This window comes from Rattus norvegicus, chromosome X (genome assembly GCF_021556685.1).
Source record: "Rattus norvegicus strain SHRSP/BbbUtx chromosome X, alternate assembly SHRSP_T2T, whole genome shotgun sequence".
NCBI lineage: Eukaryota > Metazoa > Chordata > Mammalia > Rodentia > Muridae > Rattus > Rattus norvegicus.
The window spans coordinates 27,252,827-27,261,814 of NC_141554.1; the positions used below are offsets into that span (position 1 = coordinate 27,252,827).

Sequence of the window (8,988 nt, forward strand, 5' to 3'; positions counted from 1 at the left end):
GCACTCATTAATCAGGTGATCAGGCTTGAGACAAGGAGAATGAGTGTAAGGGTTAAAAGGATTTTTATTAAAGAATGTTAAACACTTAACTCTTACAGTAACTGAACAACCTATACCCGTATCCTTCATTTACATATGAGGAAACTGAAACACAGAGAGTATATTTGGCTAAGTTGTACAACCAGAAAAATGCTTCTAGGTATCGTTTTATTTCAGACAGAGTCTCACTGCATAACCTAGGCTAGCCTATAGGATTATTTAAAAATGAACTAAGTACATTTTTAAATTGTGAAATAGGATAAGAACACAAAATAAGACATAGTGCTTTACCCAGAAGTTGCCACTGTTAATACTGATCCTATCTTTTAGGACCATGAATATACACATATGTGGGGTGATTGTTTTTTTTTAAAAGTAAAATCAAGGTATCCCAAATGTAAGGGAGCTTCCTCTGTACCATAACTATTTTAAATGCCTTGTTTATGCTAATTTCAATCCCATAAACACCCTCTGTGCTCTTCTCAGAAGTCCTGCATTTTCATCTATTGTTAGGACTCTAAGACAGATGGTGTTAGGCACCCACTCATCCCATTAATCACATTAGAAGGACTTTCTCAGAGCAGGCAGTAAGTATATAATGAAAGATGAAAAGAGTTAGCTGTGAATGTCCCTTAGCTTGAAGAGTATCTGGCCAGCATTTATTTCACTGTCCCCACTGAAATCTGCACACCCCTTATTGTTGTTAGAGTCAGCAGCCAAGCCTCACTCTGCTTATTTCAGTGACAAAGGCCAAATCATTTTAGCTATGACTTGCACAGTTTTGCTACCTCTGTCTGAGACATAGTCCATACACTATGGGGCTGTTTAAGCCAAGAGCAAAGCTTTCCATCAACATTGATGTACCCTGTACTGTGTCTCTGATCACAGAAACAGGCCTCAGTGGCTGCTGAGAACAGCGTCATCTGCAGCTTCCTGCACTACATGGAGAAGGGTGGGAAAGGATGGCACAAGGCATGGTTTGTGGTTCCCGAGAATGAACCCTTGGTGCTGTACATCTATGGAGCCCCTCAGGTGTGCATCCTACTCCTTCAGGTTTTTCCAGCTATCTGACAAAGCTGGGCTGCCCTTCTCCTGTATGCCTTGTCCTGCAGGGACAGGGTAAGCCTAGCAAAGGGAAAAATAAAAACCCCTATCCTTACATGACAGAGCAGGTAGGTAGAAGTGTTTGGAGGCCAAGATACGGGGAAAATGAGGGTGAGGTGGGAAGTCTGGCTTTCTGGAGAAAACAGGAGCAGAGACAGGAGCCTCTAGGTGTGACACTAGAACAGAATAGGCAGATAGAGGAACTAGCGAAAGAACTGCATCTGTAATAGTAAAGATTAGCAGTTGATTTGGGCATGGGAGGAGATAGACATGTAACCAGCCTGCCTTCTAGTCCCAGTTCAGACATCTTTATGTTCATTACAGTGAAGGCAGTGTTTTTCACAGAGGGAAACAGCAGAACAGTGCAAAGTTGTTTCACTGGGCAGAGGATACTGTCTGGCCCTAAGTGACACTAGCTCTCTGTCCTTCCTCTCCAGGATGTGAAAGCCCAACGCAGCCTGCCCCTCATTGGCTTTGAGGTGGGGCCTCCTGAGGCAGGGGAGCGGCCAGACAGGAGGCATGTCTTCAAGATCACCCAGAGCCACCTAAGCTGGTACTTCAGCCCAGAGACAGAAGAACTCCAGCGGCGCTGGATGGCTGTGCTTGGCAGGGCGGGCCGTGGGGACACATTCTGCCCAGGGCCCACACTGTCTGAGGACAAGGAGATGGAGGAGACAACAGTGGCAGCTTCAGGAGCCACTGCTGAACCTCCTGAAGCCTCCCAGACCCGAGACAAGACCTAGAGGGTTTGGGGGGGGAACTGGGAGTTCCTGCCCCACACTCCAGCTGCCCATGTTCAATTGGGGGCTCTAGCCCACTCCCAATGCAGTCAATACTTGAATTCCCATCAAGGGCACTTTCAATCCCGAATGCTGGGTCTTGGGTTTTTTAATTCATCTTTTCACAAAATGTGGGCTTTTTAAAAAAGAAAGACAAACTATTCCTACATTGATGTTAATTTTTTAAATCCCTGTCCCCAGGGAGGGCAGGAGCTAATTGCTAGACTCACTTGAATTAGTCTGTTTCCTCCCAGTACCCCACAGATCCTACTTTCATCTAGTTCCCCACAAAAGTACCAGAGGCAGGAGACCTGGATTCAAGTGCCAGCTCTGCTACTGACCCTAGGACCCCAATCCACCCTTTCCTCCTCAGCCAGTGTCTTCACATGTATGACTTTACATGGGGTGGTGACTAGACCCTTCTTGCCTTTCCCATGGCTTATAGCTTCTACCTAGCCCCAAAGCAATCCAGTATTTTATCGTCCAGATCCATGGCAGGGCCACTGGGCAGGACGGGAATGGGGGGGCGGGAGGGGAGGACAATGGATACTGTTTTTTAAAGAAAAATACAGTTTATTTCAGGCGTACAGTAACTTTCAGAGCACTGCTATGGTCCGTCCGTTTGTCCGAAGTCCCAGGCTACTAAGGGAGAGGGGAGGGTGCAGAAACTACTCTCTTGATGAATTTTGAAGCTCAGCTCTCAGAAAGCTGATTCCAAGGTTAAATCATGAATTAAACAAGAAAGTGTTATGTTATTAAGATCTTAAGCCTCATCCCTGGACTTAAAACAGCCCAACTTTCCCAAGTTCACCACTTTTAGTTAAGTCCTTCAAACTCTCAAGGGTATTCAAGGGGGAGAATTCCCAGGAGGATGAAAATTCTGGTCGGTTGGGGAATGCTCTGTGGGAGGCTAGGGTGGGGACATTGGGGAATGTAGACTTCTACATCTCTCTTCCAGCTGTATGCTTTTCTCACAATTGCCAAGCCAGCCAGCCTCCCACTGTGGAATTCCGGTCCTTTCCATAAATGTACCTGCCTACTTTCCACAAGCCTGGCTTCTATAACCACATCCACACCTATCACCCATCTTCCAATTCACTGCACCTAGGAGGCACTATGCTGGGAAACCTGGTCTCATCTCTCATATGGTACCTTAAGATTCAAGGGGCTGGAATAGGTCTCATCAACCCCACAACCAAGGACTTTAGGGCTTTTCTTCCCCTGAAGGGAAGGATGGGAACAAAGAAGGGATACGGTTTCCAGAACAGAGGTGTATAGTTCCCCCAAAAACAGCTCCTATAAGTCTCTCATAACACCCAACAAACAAGGGCCCCAAACATGTACTGCCCTGCTCATTTCTTTCTCCGGACAATGGTCCAGCCATCTTCAACTATATCCTCTTCCTTAATAGTCTGGGAGTCTGGATCAGAAGGTTGAGACTGGGGGCAGACCCCATCCGTTGTGGCCCCATCATTAGTAGCTGTCACCTGGAAGGAAAATGAAAGAAAAATAACTAAGTACATTACCCAGGCTCTACTCCCAAGTTTTCCATGACTATGTGAGCTATCCTTGGAAATAACACCACTCCCTCAAACTGCCACCACTTCCCTGTGAATCTAGGCACTCTTCCAGAAAACATTTGGGGATAACCCCCGCCCCAAGTACAGGACTTCTTTCACCTCCATTTCTTCCACGCTGTCCACATCATCTTCTGCCACATCAGTTTCTTTGGCCGTCTTAAGTGGGGTAGCTGTGACTTTGCACTTTTTTTGGTTGATATGAGAGGTCATCTCCTGAAGAGCAGCCCCATCACCCTTCTGGAAGTGGTGGAACATGGTCTGTAGTTGCTGGCTCACCTATCAAGAAAATACCCCAAAACTTAGATTTATCAATCTACTATAAAGCCAGCCTGTTTAGAGCAGAGTAGAGGGGGAGGGTTTGAATTTTCAGGGCTCTTTTCTCCCTAAGAAGAGGCACAGTGGTGGATGCATATAAATGAGAGACCTCTGAGGCAGGAGAATTTTGAGATTGAGATCAGCCTGGCTTCACAGTAACACACTGTCAATAAAACACATCTGTATCCTAGCACTCAGTAGGCAGAGGCAAGCAGATCTCTGAGATCAAGGCCAGCCTGGTCTACATGGCAAGTTCTAGGACAGCCAGGATTACATAGTAAGATCCTGTCTCAAAAAAAACCCAACAAAGTTCAATGAAGCAACAACAACTGAAGGGCTTGGGTGAGGGTGTGAAGCCTTCAATGAGGGCCTCCTAGAAGGGAAGGTACTAGAATTGACTAAGTGGTACACGGCTGTAATCCCACTACTTGGGAGACTGAAGCATGCTGACTGCTATGAATTTGAGGTTGACTGGGCTACACAGTACAGTTTAGGCTACCCATGCTAGAGAGTAAAACACTGTCAAAAAAAAAAAGGAAAAAAGGGACTAAAGATGCAAAATGAAAGACATCTCACTAGGATGAGCAGTGTTTATTAGAATAGGGATGGAATTTGATCCAACCCAGCTGGTGGGGTGTGGGGAAAATACATGGTTGAAAATTATATAAGGAAAGAAATAAAGGTAATGTTTGAAAAGGCTATAGGGAATGTTGTCTACACCTCAAGAAAAGAATGACGACCAAGAACCTTGTCCCTAACAGGAAATAGGGAGAAAGAGCAGGCAGGGGGCTAGCAGCTGTCTCCATAAGCTCACCTGGGGCAGACTCCCATCTTCCACAACGGTATCAAACTCAGTGGTCATCAGCTCCCCAAGAAAATCTTCTATCTCTTCCAGCTCCAAGTCAGCTAAATAGGAAAGGACAGAACCCTTTAACCAAAGACCAACTTCATCAGCCCTGACCATTCTTAAATACCTGCCTGCTATATCTGGTTGGTAGGTAAAGATCCAGTGACCCTTTATTCACTAAAACACCCTCTTTTACTTGTTTATTCTACCTGACCTCAGTTCAAGGCAATCTTGAGCAAGCTGGTTCTCTCAGAGCCTCCAATTTTCTCATTTGTAAAGAAAGGCTAATAGAACCTCCAGGAGGGTCTATTGGGGGGGGGGGGACTTGTTGGCCACAATGCTTGGCACAAGGGAGATGAGATTCCTACTATTAATTTGCATCACTTCACAGCTGAAGTGCTGAAATGTTGAGACCCTTCACAACTGTGGCTCCACTAAAAAAGGAGTCCAGAGACTCAAGGGCAATGAGTAAGAAGAAATGGACATGGGACTTCATTGCTTTTTGGTGCTGGGGATCAGCCCCAGGGTCAAGCACATGCTGGGCAAACTACCACTGAACTACACCCTCAGCTGGATGCACTACTTCCAAAAATGAAATCATAACCCCAATACTGCCTTCAGACTCTGTACCTCAGTTATCTTACGGGTCCATGGTCTTTCTTTCCTAAATGAAAAACTAGCTTTCTTTACCTTATATGCCTTGTCCCAGACATAACTCTTCCACATTTCTACTTTTACCTGCCCTTCAAATCTTACAGCCTCAAAATTTCTCTTCTACTCAGACTAATTGATCTACTCAGATGTTAGACAGGTGCTTCAAATCCCCATATCCAAAGCCAGGTTTATTATCCTGTCTTCCAAACCAGCATCTCATCCTCCAGGGTTCCTCTATCCAATGAGAGGCTTCTAATCTACCCTGCCATTCATCATAAATCTTTCTTTTCCAACTCCCCCTCTATGGACAAATACTCTCCTTTCCCTGGCCATTGCCACTGTCCTGTTAGACCTTAATTTCTATACCAACTACCTTCTGAATTTTCAAGCTAGCAAACACCATCATATTACTTACCTTAGAATCTGCTCATGAATTTTATCACCTATTGTGAAGTTTGCCTTTGGGAAATATTTTGAGTTTCAAGAGTGCCCAGGCTAGCATCAAATGCCCTGTATAGTACAAGGTTAGCTTGGAATTCCTTCTGGTGATCCTCCTGCTTTAACCTCCCCAGTGCTAAAATTATAGGCATGAATCACCATGCCTGCTTAATGTGGCTCTAGGGGTTGAACCCAGGGCTTCTTATGTTAGATAAATACTCTACCAATTGCGTTACATTCCTAGCTCAATTTTGCTGAGTTTGACAGGAGAATCTCCATAAAAAGCAAATGGAAAACAGTCAGGACTGATGGCACACACCTGTAACCCTGTACTCAGTAAAATGAGGCACGAAGAATATAAATCTATGGCAGTCTGGCCTATAGAAGGAAAGACTGTCTCCAATTACTACTACTACTACTACTACTACTACTACTACTACTACTTAGTATTATTCTTAGTAGTAACTAAGAATAATAGCAGCTAGAGGAAAAAGAGCTTATGTAATTTGACTGGAGAAACTTTTTCTTCATTGAACATCTAATGAGACAAGTCTATAGCTTGAATTTTACAGACTCTGGCCTTATATCTCTATAAGCAAAGTCACAGAAGGCCTTCTATCTCTTACTCTTTACTATCAAGATGTCTCTGTACACAGACACACACACACCCCTCATCTTCACCTGTGCACAACTTTAATCCCAGCACTTGGGAGGCAGAGACAGGTAGATGTCTTTGAGTCTGAGGCCAGCCTAGTCAACAAAAGAGTTCAAAAACAATCAGAGCTACACAGAGAAACCCTGCCTCAAAAAAAAAAAAAAAAGCTTCTCCTCAGGCTCTGAGCTCCTCTTTATCATAACACATTCCGCCCAGTATTTTAATTACTCATTTACTTACCTGAAATCACTTACTAGACTGTAAATGTTGAGCTGTGACTCTGCTTAATACCATCCTCAAAACTAAGATATTAATGAAGAGTTTAAAAAAATCCAGCATGCAATACTCCAAGTCCTCTTATTCTCTTATACCCCACAAAGACAAAATGGAGGTGTAGACCTTTGCTGTAGAAGTGGCCATATGTGGTTAACCAAGCATAGGCACTTAGAATGTGGCTGGCCACAATTAAGACATGCTAAGACTTTTAGAATTCCAGATTGTGAAAACTGCTTAATTCTTATGGCACCCTAAAATCTTTTGGAAGAGGATTTTTGTTCTATTTATTTCATGTGAATGTTGTTTTGTTTTGCTTGCACGGATGCCTGTGCACTATGCATGTGTCTGGTGCCCAGAGAGGACAGCAGATCGTATCAAATCCCCTGGAACTGGAGTCCTAGATAGCTGTGAAACACCATGTAGGTGCTGGGAACTGAACCCAGGATCTCGGCAAGAACAAATGCTCTTAAGTGCTGAGCCATCGTTCCAGCCCTGTTTTACTTATTTGTTAATTACCTGCATATGCACATGTGGGCAGATAAGGAACACTTTTTAGATCCTCTGGAGCTGGAGTTACAGGTGGTTGTGAGCTGTCAGACATGGGAAACCAACTCACATCCTCTGGAAGAGCAGAAGGAACTTTTAGCAGCTGAACATCTCTCCAACCCTTTATCATCAGGATGGAGCTTGAAACTCAGAGCAATTCCTCTATCTCAGTCTCCCTGGTTCTAGAATTACAAACATGGCCCATATGCTAGACTTTGGATACAAATTTAATAACTATAATATTTGCTTCTTTCATTCATTTATTCATTTGTGGTAGTGTATAGCCTCACATGTAGTAAGCATGCACTATATCTCCAAGTATTTTATTTTTGTGTTATGAGACAAGGTCATGGTGAGATTGTTCAGGCTAGTTTTGAACTTGAGGTCCTTTTGCCTCAGGAATAACTGAGATTACAGGCCTTCACCACAGGGCCTGGATGCCTTTTATTTTATCGGAGGTACTGCTTTTAGTTTTGGTGGCACTAGGGTTGGAGCCTAGGGACATGAGCAGACTAGGAAAGTGCTCTACCACTGGGCTACACTCCTCACCCAACAATTTTTAAATTATATTTACTTGTGTAGGGAGAATTAGAGGACACCTTAAGTGGTCAGTTTTCTCCATCCACGTGGTGCCAGCTATCAAACTCGGCTGTTATTCTTGTCAGCCTTTGTCCACAGAACTGTCCCCTCCCCCGCACCCCGCCCCCAATCCAGCAATTTTAAGTTACAAGATACGACTCGAATAGTTCTTTTCGTCGGATCTTTCCATAACTAGGAAAATGACTCTCTGGAAGGCAAAATATGTTCTCCAGCTTAATAGAATTATTGAGTGTCATTGCCTCCAAAACACTCTAAAGACACAATTCTGATCCCAAAGTCACGATTCATTCATCAAACGCGGGCTCTCTAGGTCGAGGTTCCCCCACTCAACACTGCGACAGACAGCAACATCTCACACTCACTCACCATTGGCGATGAAGTAATCCTCCACTGCACCCCCCAGCCACTCGGCCTTCTCCTGGCTGTGCACGCCCCCGAAGCCATTCTCCACAGCGATCTGCGAACACAGGCCCAAGGCAACCATGACAGCATGGAAACCAGAGTGGCGTGGCGTGGCCTGCCCTGGGAGTCTGCCGTTTACACCGCCCAGCAATGGCTCTGGCGCCTTGCCTGGCCAGCTTCTATTTTGTCCCAGCCCTAATCGTTACCCCCTGCATAACCTCACTTACCTGTAAAGCAGGCCAAGCCTCCAGCGCGGCGCGGACGCCAGCTCCGAAGAGCAATCGCACGTCTTCCGCGGCGCCCGCCATCATCCGTTTAGGTCACGTGGCTCCCAGGAAGCCCAATCGCACGGCCGACCTCTCCAGGGAAAAGGAGCCGAAAGCCGATTCTCAAAACGCAGTTTAGTTTTCTGATGATCTGGCAGCAAGACCAGAACAGTGGAAAGTACTGTCACTGGTAGATGCTATCACTTACCACAGTAAATCCTAATAATGAAAGGAGAACTTAGGAAGCATAGCTGAAATAAAAAGGAAAGGGGAAAAGAATAGAGGGGCGAAAGAACCTACATTTGCGAGGCTCAGCAGTTAAAGGCAATTCCCGCCAGTCCTGAAGAACTGAGTTCAATCCCTGAGCCCCACAGGATAGAAATAGAGAACCGACGTCTGCAATTTTCCCTCACTTCCACAGGTGTCATGGCATGCATAGGCACATATGCGCACACACAATAAATAAATGTAATTTTACAATTTTAAA

At 44.9% G+C, this 8,988-nt stretch overlaps 2 protein-coding genes across 4 annotated transcripts in view; one reads left to right on the plus strand and one right to left on the minus strand.

Annotated features, from left to right (window-relative positions):
- The window catches only part of Fgd1 (FYVE, RhoGEF and PH domain containing 1), a 42,999-nt gene extending 40,318 nt beyond the window's left edge, over positions 1-2,681 (plus strand). Inside the window, 2 exon segments of one of the 2 annotated variants that reach the window (NM_001037546.1) lie at positions 928-1,071; positions 1,581-2,515. In NM_001037546.1, the coding sequence (NP_001032635.1) occupies positions 928-1,071; positions 1,581-1,886 (450 nt within the window). In that variant the 3' untranslated portion in view covers positions 1,887-2,515. 2 annotated transcript variants of the gene reach the window in all.
- On the minus strand, positions 48-8,563 carry Tsr2 (TSR2, ribosome maturation factor). 2 transcript variants are annotated; one of them, XM_087600099.1, is made up of 6 exons: positions 8,463-8,552; positions 8,200-8,290; positions 7,204-7,308; positions 4,632-4,723; positions 3,602-3,778; positions 2,475-3,409 (listed from the first exon to the last, which is right to left on the minus strand). In XM_087600099.1, the coding sequence occupies exons 1-6, from the start codon at positions 8,544-8,546 to the stop codon at positions 3,275-3,277; spliced, it is 684 nt and encodes a 227-aa protein (XP_087456225.1). In that variant the 5' UTR covers positions 8,547-8,552; the 3' UTR covers positions 2,475-3,274.
- Between the last annotated feature and the right edge of the window lie 425 nt (positions 8,564-8,988).